At 37.8% G+C, this 24,071-nt stretch overlaps 1 protein-coding gene across 7 annotated transcripts in view; it reads right to left on the reverse strand.

The window, feature by feature from the left end:
* The window catches only part of cdc14ab (cell division cycle 14Ab), a 45,295-nt gene that overhangs the window by 16,065 nt on the left and 5,159 nt on the right, over nt 1-24,071 (reverse strand). For 3 of the 7 annotated variants that reach the window (XM_081384124.1, XM_081384123.1, XM_081384128.1), the window contains exons 1-7: nt 23,457-23,997; nt 21,614-21,704; nt 20,982-21,057; nt 17,669-17,716; nt 15,408-15,500; nt 11,819-11,898; nt 5,353-5,419 (exon numbers count right to left, since the gene is read on the reverse strand). In XM_081384124.1, the coding sequence (XP_081240250.1) occupies nt 5,353-5,419; nt 11,819-11,898; nt 15,408-15,500; nt 17,669-17,716; nt 20,982-21,057; nt 21,614-21,704; nt 23,457-23,553 (552 nt within the window). In that variant the 5' untranslated portion in view covers nt 23,554-23,997. Of the gene's footprint in view, nt 1-5,352; nt 5,420-11,818; nt 11,899-15,407; nt 15,501-17,668; nt 17,717-20,981; nt 21,058-21,613; nt 21,705-23,456; nt 24,050-24,071 lie in introns of those variants that run through there. The other 4 variants (XM_081384129.1, XM_081384125.1, XM_081384127.1 and 1 more) reach the window with 4 other exon arrangements.

Here is a 24,071-nt window from a genome sequence, read left to right on the forward strand (position 1 = left end):
TTGGATTTGGGTGGTCACATGACCTCAAGATGCCAGTCACCATAAAAAAAGTGGCATGGGTGGTCTGTGGATAAATGTAATATTTAGTCCACCTTTCCAAAGCTGGATGAAAACAGACCACGGAAAGACTGTCACTGAAACCATCCGACCGTGGAACATGCTGTCCTGAGCTGCAGGGCTGAACCTGTCAATCAAAACCTAATCAGTGCTGAGAGAGGGCACAGCGGGTGAGTGATTATCACAAGCTGGCAAAGTTGCATCGCTCTAATGGACCAATCAGCTGAGCGCGTTCAGGTATGAAACGTTGCATCTCTCTAACACAAACAAGTCATGGCGAAGTCTACACGTGCAGATGTACAACTGTGTCCGTTTACTCCATCTGAGTGCACTGAGAGATGTGTGTGCACCTGATACAGCCAGCCGTCTCGCTCTAAGTCTGAGGTTATGTAACTTGTTCTTGGTCAGGTTTAATCGAATGAGCCCAGCCGCCCTCTGCAGCTGACTGGACAAAGAGCTTACAGTAGAAATCCTCTTCTGCAGTGTCAAAGGATGGTGTGGATGAGCTGCTCTTAATTACTGCCAACACTACCAAAATCTCCAGTTTCCTAATTTTACCCTTGCACTGGTAATGGTGGAGTGTAGTGGGCTGGTAATCTACAAGCGAACTTCATACTTGATCGAGACACTTGGCGCTGTGATGCTCCAGGGAGGATTGTCGCTGTCAAAATGATGTAAACGTTGTCATTTAGAAATCCGTTTGGTTAAAAGCTTGAGAATAAAACCTGGTTAGCTTACAAACAGTAGCCTAAAACAATGCCCAACATGGCTGATGGTTAACATGTTTTGGTGACATTGGCCGAATGTTTAAGACGGAGTAGTTACATATTATATATAGAATTTAAAGCAAGAAAGTCGTAATTGTGACTTTTTTTTACAATGTGACATCTCACAGTTACGAGAAAAGTTAAATGTTTCTTGCAGTTTTTACTTTTTGCTTACGTTTCTGACAATTAGCAACATTTTACTCAATTGCGACTTCATCTCACAACTTGACTACATCCAAAAATTGCAATATTATAGTCACAATTACGAGAAACAACTTTACAAAAGAAAAAAATATATACATTACATTGTGAGATAAAGTAGAAATTACAAGAAATAGAAAAAAAAGTCAATTATTTTGTGTAATTGCGACCATTTCTCACAATTACTGCTTTGATTCTCACAATTGGCACATTTTTCCAATCATAACTGCGACTTAAAGGTCCCGTTGCATGCGATTCCATGTTTCAAACTTTAGTTAGTGTGTAATGTTGCTGTTAGAGCATAAATAATATCTGTAAAATTATAAAGCTCAAAGTTCAATGCCAAGCGAGATATTTTATTTAACAGAAGTTGACTACAAAAAACGGCTCGATTGGACTACACCCCTCTACATCCTGCATTAGTGACATCACCAGAACCGTTTCTTGACTAACCTCCGCCCACAGGAATGCTCCCTCAACTCTACTGGCTACTTGCGCACTTCTTATAACTTAGCCTACTGTGTTTACTCAGCTCTTACGGTGATTTTCTGAAGTAAAACTGACGCTTCATCTTTTGTGTGATGTACAATAAACTTTATTAAACTCATCAGTACATGTTTGATCATCATTCAGACAGCAGACTTGTAGGCTATTAATAAATAATGGATACATAGCCTACAAGCAGATGACAAATACGTTATAATAACCGTAATTAAACTACTAAACCATACCTGTTTCATCTCTATACAGCACTCTGACTCTGTAGGCATTATTGTCCGACTCGAAATGAACGCCGTTACTGAGAGTTTCTGATATTATCATCATTCCGTGAGATGAATTTTTCCTGACAGACTGAGCACGAGCTCATGAAGCTCCGCCCCCTGTGTCGTCCAGCAGCACCTCATTTGCATTTAAAGGGCACACACTGAAACGGCTCGTTTTTCTGAGCCCCAAAAAATGTCAATTTAAACATGCTGTAAAAAATTATCTGTTGGGTATTTTGAGCTCAAACTTCACATACACACTCTGGGGACATCAGAGACTTATTTTACATCTTGTGAAAAGGGGCATAGAACGGGACCTTTAATATTCAAAAATTGAGATATTGTGAGAAACAATGTAGTAATTGTAGAAATAAAGTCGCAATTACTAGAAATAATTATGACTTTATATTTCCTGTAATCGCAACTTTCTCAATACGTGATTTCAATTACTCAAGGTTTTCTCTTGCAAATTAGTTTTTTCGTAACTGCATCTTTATATCTCACAATGTCGCAATTTTTTTATATTAATTCGCAATTACGAGCAAATTTGTAAGAGAAAGTCAGAAATTGTGAGTAACGAAATCACATTGTGAAATATAAAGCAGCAATTACAAGAAATACAGAAATAAAGTCACAATTGCCACCCAGTAAAAACATGGTAAATTTGGATTTTGTGTTAACTTGAGGAAATTACTCTGTGGAGTTTGAACCGAAACCGAACTGAACCGCCAGCCCAGATGTTTACCAATTAGATAAACCCAAATAACTAACAAAAACAAATGAACTGCTCTCATGTCGACAAATAGGGCATTAACTCCCCTTTGGCAGCTTGGAGAGAGGAAGCAGTGGTGATTTGATCATTATCAGGCTTCAGTGTTTATCACACTCACAGATGCCGTGTGACTCATGCAATTAAGGAGCTGTTAAAACATGGCTGTTAATTAGAGCCGAAGGAGAGGCAATGATAAAAGTGTCACATACATCAGTCTCAAAGCAACAACTACAATCTTAACAGCAGAGCACAGGATGCAATGTCTGCATGTCCAGTTTCGATATTTTAACTTGTCATGCAGTCTTAACGTAACATTTTAAAGGGGATGAATTTAAATATTCGATTATTTTTGTATAATCATTTATATTCTTTTATTTTAATTCATGTTATTAACATTTTTATAACATTTTATAAAATCTAAATTAACCATTTACACTTAAAATCAATTCTTTTTTGAGCGTGTGATTTAAATAAACAACATAAGCAATGGAGGGATGAGTTTGCATTCGAAGGATGCTGCTATTTTTTCTGACGCAGACTAAACAAAAAGACATTCCAGAGAGTTTAAGTGGCGTAAAGAATGTTTTTGAATAGCAAGCATGAAGGAATTCACTGTCTGTGCTCAACGAGTCTTTCCGGCGCGTCGAGCTGGAGACGCATCGATACCTGCAGACGTATTGGGCTGTTGCTGAGATACTCCTAAAACAGACGTGACTGACAAACTCACGTGAGCGCCATTTACCTAGAAGCCAGTTTAACAACTTTGAGTAAAGAATTGTAATAGAAACTTCTTATTATGCAATGCTTAATAATGCTTCTGAACTGCAATCATGAATAATATTCATTATAAAGGTTATGTTTTTTTTTTTTTAAATGTCTCAGTTCACTATTTTAAGAAAAAGAGAATATTCAGACAGTTCCAGACAATTTTGTATTTTTCCAATAATTTATTCCTGTGATGGCAAAGCTGAGTTATCAGCAGCTATTCCCTCCAGTCTTCAGTGTCACATGATCCTTCAGAAATCATTCTAATATGCCTACTAGTTGCTAGGGCTGCACGATTATGACAAAAATTATAATTGTCGATTATTCCCTTGAAATTGCAATTATTTGCTATTATTAATTTACATTAAATGTTTTGAATAGCTTTATACAATTGTTTGAAGCAACTGCATGCCATATTTCTATATAAAAATAAAAACAAGCTGAAAACACTCTTCCTGAAAAACTTTAATTGCTTTTCTATAGCATTAAGCCTCGAATGTCAACTATCCATTGGTTTGGTTTCTTTAAATACATTTTTTTTGAAAGTAAAAATATGCATGGTATAATATTAGGGGCTTTCACAGTAGTTCTAAGAACTTAGTTAAAGGAACTAGACATCAGGGTGGTTCCCCGAGAACTAATGTTCCCCTAGGGCCGTTTTCCCGGTTGCATTCGCACCACCAGTAGGAACTCTGAAGTGACGTAAGCCATGCTTGTTGTTGTGACTTTTATTTTGACGGCACTGAGAATGGCAGAGCCTAAGCAAACAGCACTCCCATTCTCCATCTTCATTAGTTTACGATCTGTTTAAAAGTCTTGTCTAATACGTTATTATGTAGAACTATTCTACAAAGTAGACAGTATATGAAAAAGTATTAGCGTTTGCTGTACGGTTGATGCCCAATGTCGCTAGCTGAGCAGAAATACATAATCATGTCTGGCTTGGTCCCCTCAAAGTTGCGTTGGATTTTCTCCTTAGTGTAAAAGTTGAGAGGTCCACCAGTGTTTTTCATGTTCGTAGAGTTAGTGGTTTGAGTAAATTCAACGCCGGTACCCGCCATTTTTAAAAAGCCGTGTACAAGTCTTTTTAAAAATGGCGGGTACTGGCGTTTCGCGTATGTTCAACCAATCAGCGTGCACCTATGTTGAAAACTGTTGTGCTGCTTCATACATTTGTGGAAACAGTGATTTCAAAAGAATTTACGGTCGCTTTTGATCAATGTAATGCATCTTTATGTAAATAAACTATTGATTCAAAAAATCTGATGAACCCCAAACTTCTGACTGATAGTGTACAAAAGTCAGATTGTAACTGGATTTCAAAACGCATATAGATGTGAATTGGGTTTGTAAATATTTAATGTGTTTTTTTGCTGTAGTGAATACAAAACAAAATGGATTTGAGTGGGATACACCAAAAAAAAAAAAAAAAATGGCTGCCTATTTGAAAAAAGACAAAAAGTAAAATCATTCATGTGTTTGGCTAACCCACTCTCATACCAACAGATAGACAGTCAGAGAAAAACACTGCACAATAGGGGGCTGAGGAGATTCATTGCCACTGTGGCTCAAAGTGAAGAGACCTGTTGTGTTATATAAGCCATCAGCAAAATAACATCCCTGAAGCACTTTTTCAAAACAAGTAGACACAAATGTTCTTTGCCTAATGTACAGGTTTCTAGTCTTACACTGGCTGTCCAAGAAGAATTAAGTAAACAATCAGTATCTATGGGTATAATCCTGGATTGTGTGTGTATGCTTGAGTGCTGAAACTCTTAAAACCAAATATTTAATTTGCTAATGTAAGCTGCAAAATCATCATACAGACTGATACATGTGCATTAGTTATTAAAAAATAAATTATAATTTATCAATTTTTAAATCCACAAATTTGGAGATTATTATTAATATACAATTTAATAATATTTGAAGAAATAATAATATATTCTTTCATTTTACATATAGTATGGTAAATATTCAGTGGTGACGTTAAAACATTTGCATAGTACTATAGTGTATATCTCACCTTCCTAATGCCTTGCAAGGAGTCAAGAACCGTCAGATTGTATGTGCAATTCCCAAATGAAGCATCCCTGGAAGATAAAAAAGGCAGCATGTTAAAATTGAGTGTGTGTATTCACACAAGATACAATCTAACAATAAAAAAATAAACACCCACAAGAATATAAACAGGAATATAAAGTCATGTTATGTGGAAAGAAACAGGAACACAGACACTGATTTTAAACTGCAGCTCTCGGCTCTGCAGCTTTCATCCAGAGTAAACCATAACCTGCCCATGAATACAAGTAACTGGGTCAGGGCCTTTGTGTTTGGATGTGGGAGAGAAGGTAAAGCAACATGCGAGACTGTGTTGGCTTTTGTCGTCTGTGTTCTCAAAGTAAGAAAACCTTGCAGTTGAAAGTGTACATGTGGGTCTCCAACAACACGATGGGTTACATCTCCAGGGTCAAGGCGAAATCAACGTCATGAACCAGCCTGTTTTGATCACGTATATGAGGAAGCCCAATTTAGGTTTGTTTGTATACCTAAAATAATGTCATTGGGTCAAGGGAAGAGAGGGTTGTAATAAAATACCCAATGCACAACCCATTTCCTAACGCACGTCAAGGAACAGGTTCTTTGTGGCTACTTAAATTGAGTTTTGCATTATGCATGCACTTAATTTGCTGTTTATGATGCAGGCTGGGTTGCATAAAAAGTGGGTCAGTGTTCTGCTGGGATCCTTTCATTAGTCTCCCAGTGTGCCTCAATGGAAAGTATCATGCTCCATTCACCCACACATACAACACGTACTTGCATGCTCATAACTCCCAGAAGAGGGCATGAGATCTCGTGTATTGGTCCACTACTTCAAGGTAACCACAAAAAATTATTAAAATGGCCTTGATAAGTATGCCATTAGTAGGTTGATTTCTTCAAAACACTGGTTAAATGTTGGTGCCATGAATGGCTTTCAAAGTAACATTTCCATTAGGACTGCACGATTAATCGAAATTAAACAGCACGTATAAAGCTGCGCATAAAAAAAAATAATTTCATAATCGCAATCAGCCAAATCGGTTTAAGCACGATTTCATGTTAATTGTTATTGTCCTGATTTCCATTATAACTTAACCCCAGTTTTCTTCTAAAGGGGAATATTGAGAGTACCTTGCTCAAGGAAAAACAGTGATGGTTTTCAACCGGCAGCTTCCGGAAACCAGCACAGATGTTTAACCACCACTAGGCTATACCACCACCAACTCAAACATGAAGAGAAAAACACTAAGAAAACAATGTCATGTTATGTTATAAAAATGTATTTAACAAAATGGAGAAAAGGAGAAAACCCAGGCAAGTTTCCAACAGAGCTTTGAAGAAAAATGTCTTTTGTTCACACAATTATATGTACCATATACCGACAACAGGAACCAAAAACAGCTGGAGACTTTCCCACCAGCCAGAGGCTCATTCATCTTCCTTTCCACAGTACAGAGAAATGTTGTGCCAATCGATCTGGCTGTAGAAACAGCAGCTCACTGGCACCAATTATGGACTAACATCCTGAGGATTATGTAATGTCTCACCTCCGTTACTGGAGGCCAGGAATTAGACAAACCTCATTCAAAAACAGCCCATCATCTAGTAATTAGTCATTTAGTCAATGTTTTCAAAACATTGCAAGTGACTTGCAATACATTACAATGAAAGTCCCACCACAGAGTAGCCAAAAGGTCAAGTGCCTTGCACAAGGGCACATTGGTTTTGCCCCTTGTGGGGTCTGGAACTTTCGGTTATCAGCCTAGAACTTAAATCCATAGACTAGACAATTAGATGGACAGTTTTGGCTAAACAAGCAATTATACAGGCTCAAGAGCTGTTCCTATAAGGGGCAAGTCAGACAATTCTATCTCACGGAATGCATCAACCGTAATTAGTTTCTCCAACAAAGAAGGTATCGGACAGGGGGTTGGTCACAGCATTCACACATAAATCTGCATATACAGTCTTAGGCTGGGTTTAAAAGGCTGGGATAAGCAGAGCTGTTAAGCACAGGGTGTGTCCTGGGCAAGCACTGTAGAGGAGCAAAGCAGGACAAGCTTACAGATGCCAAAACCTGAAGTAGCACATTAGTGTCGTTACGTAATCATCACCGTGGACATGATTTGTTATAGCAAATACAGATTTACAGCCAAGGCAGTGGCCTCTGTAATCATTTCAGGTCAAAGTTCCTCTGAGTCTTAGTAGGCTGGGTAACTTCATGATTTAAATATGATTTATTAAGTCTAAAAGCTTTCAGCATGCACCGCAACTTGGCAAGACATATAGAGCTTAGCGGACCAAGAGCTGAAAGAAGAAATAAAAGGGCACTGAAAGCCCAAAGGAGGAACTCTGATTGGATTTCCTAGGTCGATCCTAGCACTGGTGGAAAAACGGACATGACAGGATTTTATGCAAGGTCTTGATGGGGAAATGTGACAGTGATCGAATGAGGAAGGAATACATGAGTTTAGTTTAAATTTGGCAAACACATGCAGTGGTGAAACTGTAAAAAAAAAAAACAGGAAACCCACCCTTCCTTGTAGAGAACTGGGTGGAGATCCTCAATGAGAGGCAAAAGACTATATTATTTAAGCATTATTCATCTACATTAGTTGGGCCTACACACAGCAAGATCAGTTCAAATCGACAATTAAAACTACTAGATCTTGCCGCACAGGGCAGAGTGGAACTTGCTAACTTCCTCTGCGAGACTGCCACTGCTTTTCTCTTAGAATTACCAAATATTTGGGCAGACAGGGAAAAATTCTTCACTGTTCTTACATAATGGGTGAGCAATGTCAAGGTCTAAATTATTAATCTAAGACTGAAGCTCTCCATCCGGGGCACTCGAGCACAGTCTCCAAACCTGAACAACAAACCCACTCCAGTTGAACTTGATTTTCAACTTCAACTTGAATTTTCAAGTTACTTCAAATGTCGTTTTAAAAATATATTGCTTGAAGACAACTTCAGGTCATGTTGTGCATTCCATTATTGGGTGGATACTTGTTGATTATGCAAGTTTCTTTCTATGTAGGACTTGGTGTGAAAAAATACTCCGCAACCAAGATCAATGTGCAGATATTTTGGTCGGACAGCAAGCATTTGCTTATGCAAGATGGATCAAAACCATACTTTTCTAGCCACAATGATCCAGAATAGATCAGCCAAAGGTCAGGTTCACAGTTAAAAATAGTAGACAACCAAAATCCATTCAAGCCTGGAACAAGTAAAATGTAAGTGAAGAGATCCTTTCAGTTGAACTTTGTAGCACTTCATAACAGTAGGTGCAACATGTTATTATTTTCAGAATTACACATAGCCTACCTTTTCATCCAACAACTTCTTGTAGTTTCTTCCTCTGGTACTCAAACATGGGTCTCACACACAGCTTCCTTTTATTGAATGGTATGGCCCATTCATTGTTTCCCATCAGGAACCCTGTTCCCTCTCATAAACAACACAACTATTTACTTTCTGAATTAACCAATTGCTAAGCATTACATAACCATGTCGCACTGTTTGTCTCCACGAGTGGCATGGCTACAGCAGCCAAGCGGGGGGCACACTGACAAAGCGCTTTTCTTCCCTTGCGCAGCTACACTGCTGCTAACAATCACATCTTTGTGGAGAAACAAGGGTCCAATCAACCTTCAAGATGGACAGGACGGCAAACAGAGTGGAAGAAGTGCCATAAGAGGCACGACTACTAAATACCGCAGGATTTCATACTCAATGAATGGTTTTGGGGACCAGCAGACCGATGTGTCTTGAGTCTTAGTAATTTAAGATTTTACTTTACCACATATTAAGATCCTGCCCTAACCAGGTCCATAAAACACGTGTACCGTCCATGTTACAATTTCAGGTATACAATAAGCACAACAAAACTGACTGAAATATGGAATAATGGTTGTCCTAGATGCCACTGAACATTAAACATAATAGGGAAAATACAGTAAATAATTGCTTCGCTACAAGTGTAGACAAGCCCAAGGAGCAGTTATGGTTTTATAAATCTTAACTTAAAATAATTGTGATGACTAAGTGATTAATAAGTGCCGTGCCTTTTCAGTGACGAAAAGAACATATACAAGGCATAATTTCATAAGCAAACATTTTATTTAATAAAATGAAATCATTTTGCACACCTCAAGATAAACACGGAATAAATGCTATATATATATTTAATAAATACTTATTTTTAAATGGGAAAAATTTAAATGAATTCAAAACAAACTTTTTATAATTCAGAACATCAACATTTTTTGAGAATAGCTCAACTGTTACTCAAAAAATAAGTATTAAAGGTGAATCTCTCAAGAAGTAAACTGCGCAAGAGCATTTGAACTAATTCCCACAAAGAGGGGAAAAAACAATAGACGTGTTGACTAATAAACACACCAATGAATAAATGTAATTCTTTCTTTAGTTTAAATTGTTTCACAGACCAGTGATGGTCAATGAGTAAAAGGTTTCCCCTTGATGACAAGTATGAAAGTATGTGCTCTGAAGAAGAGCAAAGGGGGATTTTGGCCTTCTGGGAAAATCACTAATAACTGCACAGTAAAAACAAATCTGCTGTTTCCTGTTAGCATCCAGTGACTGACGTTTCCAAACTGTTTGAAGGCCAGAGCTAATCTATACCGGATGCACTTACAGCACATCTCAGAAAATACAGATCTATGGCCTGTTCCATACATTTATAAAACCCTTGGCTAAAAGCACAGTGGGACTGCACTGAAGATCGCAGATTCATAAAATGCAGGCCTCTTCACTATTCAGTGTATACAGCCCGGAATCATTAGCCAACGAGAGTCCACTACAACAATGAGCATTTCTGTTCGATGAGGCCAAGGGTCACCCTGCCTTTCTTGTTGTCCATCATTATATATGCATGCATAACAGAATCTGCAGCTATGTGCTTGGACTGGGTGAACTTTAAGACTTTTGTGTTTCTGGGTCAGTGAATAGGGAGGACAGGGCCACTCAAATCTCATCTGGTGGCCACAAACAGCCAAGAGGATTGACTAGCCCAGAATACTAACTACATGGTAATAAAAAAAAATGAGAATTTGTTTTAAAAGAATAAGGACAGTGTTTTAGGAGAAGGCAATAATATCTCCATGGGAATTCCTTGTCATTTTAGAAAACAGCTTGGGGCCACAACTGGCATCTAAAGACCAGGACAGACCAAGTTAGACTTGGTTTTTTCAGCATGTTGAATCGGCGTCGGGCAGTCGGTGAGAGACAGAACTCTGATTGGCTTAGCGAATGAGTCAGTGCACGAGAATAAAAGTGAAAGTGATGAAAGTGAACAAAAAAGTCAAGAAGGTACAGATAGAAGGCTGTTTACATCATCTTACCTGAGCCATCAAATGCACGAATATTTTCATAATAACATGAGCCGATTGTAACGAAGATCGAGGAACGAAGTGATCAGCGTGATTGGTATTCAAAATGGTAAGCAAGCACTGCTTTGTTTACAGTTAGTTTATCTGCAATCCTAGTTTCAGCTTCCCTTTTTTAGACTATTGATATCTGCTGATATACTGTAGACAGATATTTACTTACACGCAGGCGCAGAACGCACACTCGCCCAAGTCCTTTTGGTGTGTTCAAGCGCAGCTTTTCGTCCGAGATGCAGCCGAGGAAAGGCGACAACACAGTCAGCATTCATCGCCGCTAGTCGGCTTAACAGGTGGTGAAATAACAGAACCGCAGTCTCACAGGCACAAATCCACAACTTACGTCTTGCGTATAGTGTGACAGGAAAAACAGACTCGCACTAAGTGTGGAGACTTATTTATTGGAAGGTTACTGTTGTGTAATTGTTGTTTTGAAAAGCCAACACCATTACTCAACAAGACCCCCCCATTCACAACAAAATCTTCCCTTTGACTCATTCACAAGTCAGACATTGCAGATTACCAGTCTAGAACCTGCCACAGAAGGGTTTCCTAATACTTAAGGGCACTCAGCCTTATGTATGGTGGTCAGCTCAAAGGTTTTAACGCCCTGTCCTTTGCAACAGTTTTGAACCGAGTCCAGAATTCAGCTCAAGAGAAGGGATTACAAGAGTGCGCTGACCCGGCTGGACTCTGTAATCCAAAACTAATAGACAGAGATGTCAACCGGTAGGAGCAATATAAATCTAACCCTGCTGCAATTATGAGCATCACGATATAGATGTCAGCTTCATGACTTGCAAAAAAATGGTCATGCGGTTTTTCCACTTTCCCTGTTTATTTATCTGGGCAAAGAATATATTTCATGTGAAATCTCTTAACGCAATGTGCGATAAGAGAGGGAGAGGAAAGTGGGAGAAATGAGGCAATATACATAAGCTTAGTTTTGGAAACAACTGGCTTTTGTGAACAAGGAGAACTACACATAGCCAAGTACATTCCCATGTTGCAGATGAAGTGGATATGAGGCCGTCTTACCTGAAGGGAAGATATGAGGCATTGGAGCCTGAAATCAGGGCTCTGTAGGCTTCCTCTGGTGTTTTCTTCAGGTAAATCACCTGAGACAGGAAACAGGAACAGGAAATGACATTAGTGCACTAGAAAAGCAGCTAAATGGTAATGCTTGGAATTCATTTTATAGACTTTAACACCAGCGTTAACTAAAACTAATAAAAATAATTTCCTGTAATTGAAATAAAATCTAAATATTAGTTCCCAACTGCCTACTCATTCATTTTTCCTATCCATGTCTGTACATGTTCAAATACACAAATTTACTTTCAGGAAAGTGATGTTTAGGCAGAATGTGTCACACAGATGAGATGCTGTGGCTCAGCACAATGGGGCCTTTCTTAAGTTGGGACGACTTGTCACGGCACAGTGCGGCAGTCACAAACACAGACTTGCTGAAGTGACGAGTTTTAGCGGTCATCTATTCCCTTCATCCATGCCAATCCCTCTTGACATCACAGAGAGAAAGAGCTCTATAATAAGATCTCTGCTCACTCCTTAAACATTTCTGTGGCTTGGTGTCAGAATGCAGCAGGGAAGTGCCAACAAGAAAAAGAAACGCATGTGAACCTCAACGCTGTCCAACATGCATACAATACAGAAAAGGGGATAGTTCAGTCTAAAAAAAAATATGTGATTTACTGGCATACTCATTATTTTGGATGTGGAAGACAAATTAAGACATTTTGAAGGTTGTGCTAATTGCTCTTTTCTATGCAAATACAATAAATGGAAACTAATTTCCGCGCTTCAAACATGCAAACAATAATTAAAATATTCAAATATTAAATATTCACTGAATATTTTCTATTCCATTTGCAAAATCATTCAGACTAACTTTATAAACTGCACCAATTGATTAATTGAAAAGATTTCACTCACAAGAATGATTTATTCACAAATCTGACATTTTGCTACTTGCAAATGTGATTTTCTGTAAATAGCTACCGTATTTTCCGGAAAATAAGTCAAAATTGGACTGTTGAGATTTAAAAACAATTAAATAAATAGATAAGTTGCAGTGTCCAAATCACATTTTACTATTACATTCAGAAATACATGTAAAATAGTTTATAGTTACCCTTTAAATGTGACAATATTCAGAATAGATCAAGAACGAAAAACATAAGTATAAAAAAGAGATTTACTGAATGAAACAAACCTAAACGAGTGGGAAATGAAAAACGCAACATTTATTCCGAAAAAAAAATGTATAATATAATAATTAGAATAATTTATAATTAGAATATATTAATATATAGAATGGACCACTTTGTGATACTTCGTCACTTTTGCATCTTATGAAGCTTGGCAGCCTTAGTCCTCATTTATTGTGATTTTATGGAAAAGAGCAACCTGCAGACTCATCAAAATATCTTCTTTTTGTTCCACAGAAGGAAGTCAGTCACACACACAGGTTTGGAACAACGTAAATGCATATTTTTTACATGAACTAATCTTAAGCTCTCCAGTACTTGACAACATAAAAGACAAACTAGGAAAGAGTTCAACTGACTGTTTGTGAAGGCTGTATTTGTTCAACAGGAGGACAGAGCTGTATCATTTCTGAACAAGCTCATGAAATATGCACCAACAAACAATTAGCTGAACAGTTCAGGAGATTAAGTTCAGTCCCATGAGAAGGGTCAGCACTTGTTTGTTTGTGTTGCGCCTTACTGTCCCACGTGACCCAGAGAAACGATGGAAGATCTTGGCCCCAGCTGTTCAACCAATAATCTCCTTCATATGATAAAACTGGGTCATCTACTGTAGGGCAGATCAGCAGCAAACATCTGCACTTGCCAGAAACACACATCCCACACAAGCCTGGATCAATAAAAACCTACTTACAGAAGATTCACTGCAAGTAGAAAGACAATTTACATTGACAGCACATCCATGCACGCAAAGAGTGATAGGCAAGCCCACGCTGAGAAGAAACAACGGTTTTGTGCAGTTTGGAGATGATCACAGTAGTATATGAGAGAATCATCTAAAACATCCATCTTGAGCACATTACAGCAGAGAATCCGCATGATTTGACAGCAGTCTCCAGAGGTTGGGTTTTATGAAGGTAGCTAAAATGAGTTTCCATTTAAGACAACTATTAAGACCAGGATCAGGGTTCAGACTAAATTTAGACTGAAAGGGTAAATGTGACCATTCCTAGTAGACAGATTTTGAGGAAGTGCACCAACTTTGAGAGGCATTTGCAAGATAATTAGAATTGCAAAGACCAGTTTTGCAAGGAAAGAAGAAGAAAATAATATCCATGTGTTTTGCATTAACATTGACAATCTTAGTGATTAAATAGTGTCAATAATATATACATTTAATTTATTTAAAATAAATTAAAATAAAAAAGGGGGGGGGGGGATCACATTTGGGACACATTTAACAGCAGTGTGAATGTAGCTAAATAGTCTCTGTAGATAGGGAACCAAAAAATATAAGTGAAAATAATATACAAATATAACATCCAACACAGGATTTATGGTGGCATGCAGCCATTGCATCACAACAGTCCAAAATCAGATTATACAAAAAGCCAGATTATAACTCGTCATGGCCCTCGTCCAATGGGAAGCAAGGGAACATCGGAACCCCCCCTCTTTGGATAGCCCAGGATAAGAAAAAAAGGATGCTGATATTGTATAACACCATCACCCTTTTCAGTTCCCTAATATTTCAAATTACAGATCTAGAAGGAACAAGTTAACAGTGGCTTCTTTTGAAGGAAACTAGAGAAGTATCTCTCATAACACTTCCTTTCCGTGTTGCCATTTAGGACTCATCAATATTCATGAGGAAAGAAGCGTTCTTATCTCCCGGGGCTTATGTCATTGTGAGACAGTAGCTGCTTTGTCAGTACAAATCAGCACAAATAAACTGAATATACTCGAGTAAGTGCATGCTATTAAAAAGAGGATTAAAATATCTGCAGAAAAATGGTGCCGTGACCCTTTAGAGAGCTCAGAAACTGTGGAGTCATTTACATTATCAGAATGGCACTGACCCACATTATAGCTGGCAGCTGTGACTTTTACAAAGCTAACGGTGCCATCTAAGTAATAAATCTGCCCGGACCAAAGTCATTCCTTGAGAGCTCCAGGAAGAGGAAAAGTGGAGATGCCCAATGGCGCAATCGGCTGGCATCGCTTGTTCAATCATGGCGTTTCACAATGGCCACTGTGTACGTGGTGGGATAGATGAATGAATGCATTGGAACAGGACAAACTGGCACGCGAGTAAGTCAAGGACGTAGTTATTGTGCTGCCACAACGCGGGGGATGTACCAGTCAGTCAGCAGTCTGTCGCTCTCTCTGAGGGGGAGGCTGGAATGAGGACACTGGCAAACATCCGAGAAGACTTCATACTACATATGAATTTGCTGTCGATGCTGTGATGTGGGAGGATTGTTGATTTTGATGGAAACAGCTGAGCGGCTAATTTGCAGGGTCATGACAGATTCCGTCCTGGGCATGAATCCTCGAGACAGGCGAAAGTAATTAACGCCAGAGGAAGACAGGAGGACAGAAAGAGATGGGATACTCACAGCATAAGCACCGATGAGCACAGCAGCGTTAGCCCTTTTGCGCTGGTCAAAGCTGGTGTAGTGAACAATCCTCTTTCTGGTCAGTGTAAACGACTGGAAACAAAAAACAAATCCATTACACTGCAAGCAAAGTACAAGAAAACATTTCAAAAATGCAATTTGTTTTAGATAGCTTGCATTACATCAACTGTTCAATGTAGTTTAAATTACAGAAAAATGTATGAAAATGAATTACAAATTGCATAAGATAAATAAAAAGATCAACAGTTACTTTCCAGTAAGTTTACATATAAAAACAACATTTACATCAATTATTAAAGTTTTCGTTTAAAGCATTTTTATCACAAAACTGCATTACTCGTTAAATGACATTTTAAAGAAACAAAACAAAAAATCAATCATTCAACATGGTTTTCATTAAAATAGTATTTAGAAAGAAACTCAATATAAATTATATGAAGACTTCTTTAAAATGCTATTATAAAAAAACTAAATTATCAATCACTGCATCAAACTTCTTTTTTGTTATGTGAACATGACGGAAAAAGAGAACTGCATCAGGCGTTAAACTTGTTGGTTTGTCTTAATTAAAAAATTTAAATCTTGGTTAATGTAAAAGTCACTTCAAACCCATTTACAGTTAAAATGACTGGTTAGATGTTAGGGAAACAGGTTGTGAGAATCTCATTAGCGGATATCTCAGTACCAACAAATTCCACACACTTAAAAACACATTTTCCTGCTTAAACTAGCTTGAGGTGTATTCTAGATAACTCAATTGAGTGTCTTTAACATGAGGGAATTTGGAGACAGATGTTGCCACATCTGCCCCAGCTGCTGCAGTAACGCACAGGGAGGTGCTGCAGGTGAGCCAAAATGTGCACGCGAGAGGCAGCGTGTAGCTGCTAAAAGGCAACTCATGTACAGGCACACACCAAAAGCTTCAGAATAATCTGTGCTAGATCTGAGCTGAACTGAAAAGCCCTCAAAGCATCTGTTCCTGTGCCACTCCACATGCTGCAGAGTAAAACTTTGTCAGGGGTGGAATAACAGTGAAATCAAACTGCCGGGACAACAAATGAGAATTCAAACTTGTCCACCTACAATCCACCCCCAAAGAAAAAGAGATATACACTGAAGGCAAAACTAAGAAAAGGAATTTTCCAAAGCTCTATAAGCTGAGAGCTCAACCTTTTTAACAGGAGAACCTCTTTAAAAATGTGACTAATTTTTTAGCATAAATATTCAGAAATTCATCCAAGTTTAATCAATAACCAAAACAACACTGAAATTCAAGTGAAGATCTAAAGGTCATCTTTTCTCACAGAGTCATAGTAACAGGGTTGAACTATTTAATCTTTTCCAAGGTAAATCAATAAGCAAAACAATATTAAATGCAAACTAGTTTGGAAAGTGAAGATAGAGGTCTTCTTTTCTCAGAGTCATAGTAACAGGGTTGAAGCCTTTTATCTTTCCATGTTGAATCAATAAGCAAGACAACACTGAAAGTCAAGTGAAGATCTAGAGGTCACCTTTTCTCACAGAGTCATAGTAACAGGGTTGAACCCTTTCATCTTTCCGAGGCAACTCAATAAGCAAAACAATATTGAATGCAAACTAGTTTGGAAAGTGAAAATATAGAGATAATCTTTTTAGAGTCATAGCAACAGGGTTGAAACCTTTCAAGTTAATTCGATAAGCAAAACAATATCGAATGTCACCTAGTTTGAAGATCTTTTTCCTTTCTCTAGCCATTCTCAAACAGGTCATCTGTTCTCATAGAGTTGAACCCTTTTTACTTTCCAGGCAAAACAAGGTTAACAATCACCCAGCAAGGTAATTTTCTTTTAAAATAGCAACATCCACATGCAGGAGGTGGTTATGCTAGTTTGAACAACTCAAAAACTCTCAAGATTGACAGTGTTTTGTTTTTTTTTAGTCAGATTGTGCATCAAAAACACCAACTTGAGATTGCAAAAGCTCTGCTCAGCAATGCTAGAAAGCTGATCTGATGAGAACCAGATATTACTAGAACAGATACTACCAAAGCTTCCCTTCTGCTGCTATGTGGTTCCTGCAGCCTACAACCAATCATGCAGGCCCAAAACCAGTGACATTAGAAAAAAAAAAAAATGTTATCTCTAAGGAAACAACTTGTAAATTAGAAACAGGCAGGGACATTCACATGTGGTTGGATGGGTGTGGACGTAGTGAAAGTGGTTAGGAAGAAAACACATCATGCCTTTACCACGGGACTTTACCTTTAACATTCCACAACATGAACACATGAGAGAACTACACCTTGCCAGCTTCAGAAACACAGAACAAACACAAAGATAAAATGGTTGATTATTCAAACACCTTCCTTTACCTTAGACAGATGCTTAAAGTGGAGAATGGACATGTCAGCAGAATCAATCTCTACATGGACACTATAAACTTCTTGTGTGCTTTGGGGCTTCGTCCTCTTTGCTGACCTCTCAATATAGGTTAATTGGAAACTAAAGTCGGCGTTGTGTCAAGTTAACCGTTTTATGCTCCTGAAAGCTGATGAAACTCAACAACTACATTTCTAAACTCTGCTAAAAGAGAAGAATATTGTATCTAAGTTCCAAAACCAACCGAGCTTCCTAACTAGACTGCACATCTAGACAAGGGTACTTTTTCCAAAAGGCAGGTGATTGGAATGGACTACTGAAGACACATTAGACAAAATATATAAGGTATGGTAGAACCACAAATATCCTTAGTGAAAAAGGTAATAACAGAATGCATTTCGGAAAGTAAAAAAAAACTAAGACGGCGAACAAAAGAAATGTTAATAAAGTCCACTTATTGAATTCGAATGTTGAAAAATATTCTAATTTAAAAAAACAGAATATTGCTAGCAAACATTGTGCTGTTAGCTTAGCAATACGCTCATTTAAATCGTTTTGAGAGGCACATTGAGGTTCCGCCAATGTAGTGTTCCAGATCAGTCACCATGGGGTTTCATTCCAGTTAAGATGCTACCTTAGAAGGTAGCTGCCTATGTAGGTAGTAGCAAGCAAGGCAGCTCACTAGGTTTTGGAAAGCAACTAGTAAAAACCCAAAGTAAGTACCTACTGCTAGTCTGCTACTTGCCCCCAACCTAACATCACCCTTTAAAAAGTGTCTATATTTGCAATCGAATGGAAAATTTGGGAGTTGATAGACTGGGAAGGATCCCATGCCCCTCCCCATCACAACTGATGCATGCAGAGCAGTACTCGAACATCTAATCCTCCTCCATAAATCCTTAGGACACGCATGAACCATATGGCAAAGCCAATGCCAGTGGCTGCTGTTAAAGTCTGGATACAGGAAAAAGGTCACGTCTAATCCCAACATTTGTTTGCATCTGATAGAAGCGAGGATCAGGCCTTAGAGATCAAGAATGGTTACATAACAAGAAACTCACTTTCTCAGCAGACCGTGAGCACAGAGATCAGTGAATACCTTGCTGATAGCCTGTTAAGTTCCATGACAATTGCAAGAAAAAGTTGGACTTGAATAGTGAAACTTTGGCCTAGTGGATAAGTGGTGGTCGGAAGGTGACTGTTTCAATCCCCAAAGTGAACAAGATCCACCACTGTGCAAGGCACTTAACTTAACCCTTGGCTACACTTGGGGAAGATTGTCCCTGAATAGCATTTAGATAAAAGCGACAACTAAATGACTTCTTACTAAACCACTGGATAAAGACTGAACTTAAAGACTTGAAGAGGTTGAGAGAAATTACTAAGCAGTTTATTGGTGTAACGCAACGTGCCAATGTCCATCTGACATTAATTTAATTCAATGACTGGTTTTATATAGCATAAGGCCGGTGACACACTGGATGCGTGGCGTAAGCGTCTCAGCTGCGTGGCGTGTCCGTTTTTATTTCGGCTCCCATGTTAACAGGTTAGAGCTTGCACACTGCGTGCGTGACGCGCGTCTCAGGCGCGGCTCGAGCCGCGCGGAAAACGCGTGCTTGCTAGAAATAGAACCGACGCCTATTTTTCACGCGACACGCAAGCGTCTTGGAAGCGTTTCCAAGCAAAATTGAATAGGAAAAGATGTTTATATGAAATTTTGACACGAATACATGTTAATAAATGTCATTTTGATGTTTGAAAGTGTCTAGGGTTTGACATAAATGCAAATATAAATGCAATTTAAAAAAATATTATCGATTTTCAAATACTGCACCTGTCAATTGCAGAATGAAATATTCTATAGTCTATATTGCCGTCAACACTGCCGACGTTGTCTTTGCTGCTATATTTGTTTAACATGAAGTATAGGCCTTCCACAACTCTCTCCCCATATGTCAAATATATCACCAATATGTCACCTAGCAGCAGCAGCGCTGCGTCAGACACGCTTCTGGTGTGCAAAGACATGGAAAACGCGATGCAGCCGCCACGCAGCTGACACGCAACAGAAACGCCACGCTCACGCCACGCATCCAGTGTGTCACCGGCCTAATTGTGGATTAAAGGAATAGTTCGGGTTCTGTACAAGTCAAGTGCAACCGACAATGTTAAGTACGACAAAAAGTAATTTCAACCTGTCCCTCTTTTCTTATAAAAAAAGCAAAAATGGAAGTGAGAAACTTAACTTTTGGCCAATTTTTGGAGCATTTAAAAGCAGAAATGTGAAGCTTTTGATTTTATCAAAGCACTTCTATTAATTGTTCTGTTAAAACCTGTGTCTTTTTTTGAGCTGTAAAACAGTTTAAATCATTTTTACAGTCATTGTAGGGTTTACTTGCTTTGTCATGGCAACAAAGTTGTAAAATTAGATAACTCCACAGAAAAGGTTAGTGATTATTTTATATTACCATTTTATTTAAGTCTTCTTGTTGTTTAGGTCTTAACTATTGAAACAGTATTTTATCGTTTACAAATTCTCATTCATTTACATTGTAAGCTAATTGTAATTTTTATTTTGTGCTCTTTTTTTTTTTTTTTTTTTTTTTTTTTTAAGAAGAGTAGGGACAAATGGAAATACATTTTTGTGGTAATCAGCATTACGCAAATGGACCAAACCAGAAATATTCCATAAAGAATAAATCTTTTCATGGCCTGAACTGCTGATCTGTATAAAGGCCCTGAGCCAAGAACATCCGGTGGTCTCAGGAGACACTCTCAGTCCACATTAAAATGCCAGAACAGGTGAGTCAAAGACTAAAAAAGACATGAGACACATGGCTAAAGACGCATGTGATATATCCTATTGAGTCTCTGGTCAAAGTCGCTTTTATTTCAAATGAGCACACACACGGTTTTGCCTTACAGACATGGCATAAAACGAGCTGATGACTTGATAAAGTGAGGGCTGAATGGAATGTTTTCTAAGTGTAGCTGAAGTTCAATGCTGTATCATTAAGTTTAAATTCCCATCCCATATTACAAACAAAGGAAACGTCAGCACATCGGACAGCCCAAAATATTCACCGAACGGGGTGTGAGTGCAAATTCCTCAGATTTTTTTTACTTGTTATAGCTACAGTACATACTGCACATTCTTCAGGAGGAACGTAATAAATCAAGCAGGTGTTTGACTCACCTTGAGCTTTTTGCTGAGTTTACAGCAGTATCTGTACAGCATTGCAAGGTTGAGGGGTCCAAAATCGGCATAAAAGCTATTAAAAAAAAAAAAGAACAATATCATGAAACTTCATTGTTTAATGAAGAAAATAATTCATACATTTATTTGAGAAGCTAACTATGGCTCAGGCTAATGGGGCCCCGGGGCCTCTGACTGTACTCCATCTGGGGCCCAAACACCAAGAAACTGTTAAACTGACATAGATAGACAAAAAGTTGTTGTCTCTTTTGGAATGTACTATGGATATGGTGAAATCATTCTTGTAATTTCAAATATAAATAATAAAGTTGTACTTTTTTGTATCTGGACATTATATTTTGCAATTAAAAGAAGATGGGGCCCTCAAAACAGACCATATTTCATCTTTAGAAGTCAGTCTCAAAAACATCAGTTCCATTTTTCACTAATCCCCCCACATCCGGAAATTCTAAATTAAAGATTGACAGGTCCATTATGGAACGCTGGAGATAAAAATGCAACTCTTACTAAAGGATGCATTTGATTAAAGAGTTGTGTAACAGACTGTGGAACCATTTCTCGCCTGCTGGGGGTTTTGGCTTTGAAAGATGACTGAGGGAGGGAAAACTCACTTTTCGTACACAAACTCCTCATCCGTGCTAAAGTAATGCGTATTTGCAGTGCTTTTCGGCTTACTCCTTAAGGTTGCAAAATACAGTCGATCTGAAAAAAGAGAGAAAAAAAAAATACACATGGTCAATTAAACATGCTGGTACAGTTATAAAACAACTATTAATACTCTTCAGAGATAAGGTTTTATCATCAGATTATTGGCTTGGGCTTAATCATGTGAAACAGTGGACTTATCCAATGGACTGTAGCTTTAAATACACTAAAAAACGAGATGTGAATTATCACATTACTTGAACTTTAGTTATTCCAAAGTTATTTCTCACCAGATTTGACAAAAATAGGCATCTCCACAAATCTAATCCACATGGGTCATTAAATGAAGTGAGTGATTTTACATGGGCTATCAGATAAAGGTGTAAACTGCATTGTGCCAATTGACCAATTCAATATAAGTAACTTGTATGAAGCAGAATAACAGTGTTTTTAGCCATTTCGAGTCGTGCTTGAGGACACTACAAAGTGTTTATTAGTAATAGACTATAATATTACAATACATATACATTTTCAATAATCAGCCTTTACAAAATCAAGTTAACAAGGTTGACTATTTAACCTGTTAACTGTCACCCCCCTTTTTTTGAGTAGACATGAAAATGCACATTTCGAACTTAAATGGATGTAATTAAAGAATGCTTTGGAGTATAGACATACAATTGGTCTTGTTTTAAAGAAGACATTTGGCAGATATTTGTAGAAGTGAAATAAATTAAGAAAGTGAAACAGAAAAAAAGTTATAGAAGTTTGAGTTTATGGAAATGTAAAATGTAAAAAAATTAATTATTCATATTTTATATAAAATATATATTTTTAAAACCTGGATAACTCTAAAACTGCAAAAAAATCAAAGTCAAAAATCTGAAAAAGTTGTGTTTCAAAATTTAGGTTGATATCTCAAAAAATGAGCTTTCAGTAAGATTTTGTTTGGGCGCAGTACCAAACATTTTCACTAGGTGACAACTAGACTCCATTACTGCCCATATAAGGACGCCTCCATTTCCATATGTGGTTTGAGTGATCATCTGAACCATTATTTCCACAATTTTCATACAATTTACAAAGTAGACATTCTATTCAGAAGTAATATGGGAAGTTTGGCAGATTTTGATATGAATTCAACCTCTAAGAATCACATAAAAATGTTCATTGCTATTTCAAAATAAAGGTCTGAACACGCCTTAGGAATATGAAAATTGTCTTGTTGCAAATTGATAAATTACGGCTCCTCTGTAATTTATTTTGAAAATCAGTCACCAAATATGAAAACTAGAGATTGTAAGCTTTCAAATGATATATAGTTTGTCCAGATTAGTTTAGGTTTAGTATAGGATATTACTGTTTTAAATATGTAATGAATTTGGGCCCACCGGTGGGCCCGTGACAGTTAACAGGTTAAGAATGTCCTCTATTAAAAAAAGATGAGACACTTGTCTTCAATGAGATGCTGTCATAATAAAGTTTTGAATTTCATTTTAGTAAAAAAGTTAAAATAGTTGGAAATAGTATTCATGGTAACAGGGTTGATGCATTACCTATATGAATTATTTATATATAGTTAAATACTAAAACATATGTTTTTATAAAGCATTTTTCACGCAAATATTATATAAAATAAATAATTGGAAAACAAACAAATACATAATAAGTTAATAAGAAATATCTACAACAACACAAAAAAAGTTGGTGTAAGATAATGGTTTACACACACACACCCATCTACCTATCTGATAATGGCAACACAATGAATCAAAGTTATTCAGAAAATCCTCTGAAGCTTATACTTACCTTTAATAAACTCCGAAGCACCTATTAAATCATAATCGTCAGCCATTTTAAATAAGGTTGTGAGTATCGCGGAATGTTTTAAGTTGTCTAGAGTCATCGACGGAGCGCGAGTGAGGCGCTGCTACTAAAGGAAAAACAAACTAACGTAACTGCTGGTTTAAACTCCGCTTCCTCTCACCGATGCAACTTCTCTCTTAACTGATGATGACGCAAATATTCCGAGTGGCTCAAGAACAAAACAACCCCAATGAAATGTGTAAATAAGGCACTTGAATCTTGTGGCATTCTACCACGCGTAAAATGTGAAGAAAAAATCTGCAACTGTTAAAACAACTCAAGGTGCGTCATTTCGGCATCGCGAATCCCGCGTAAAAGTACGTGAATGATCCGCACCGGAGTCTTTTTTCTTTCGCGTGAGCCGTCAAACCAGCATTCGTCGTATTATATATCCGTTTTCGCTTCAAACTGGGCAGATACGAGTCGCGAGCCTTTGCATGGTAACTCTGCCCTGGTCATTAGGTGGAAATCTTTCCCTTGCCATGGTCGCGGACAGTCAAGAAAGATCTTAAAGAGACGTCACGTGGTGCGGCGCTGTCCAATCAGCTGCACGGAAGG

Source organism: Scardinius erythrophthalmus (assembly GCF_964197995.2).
Source record: "Scardinius erythrophthalmus genome assembly, chromosome: 14".
Lineage (NCBI taxonomy): Eukaryota > Metazoa > Chordata > Actinopteri > Cypriniformes > Leuciscidae > Scardinius > Scardinius erythrophthalmus.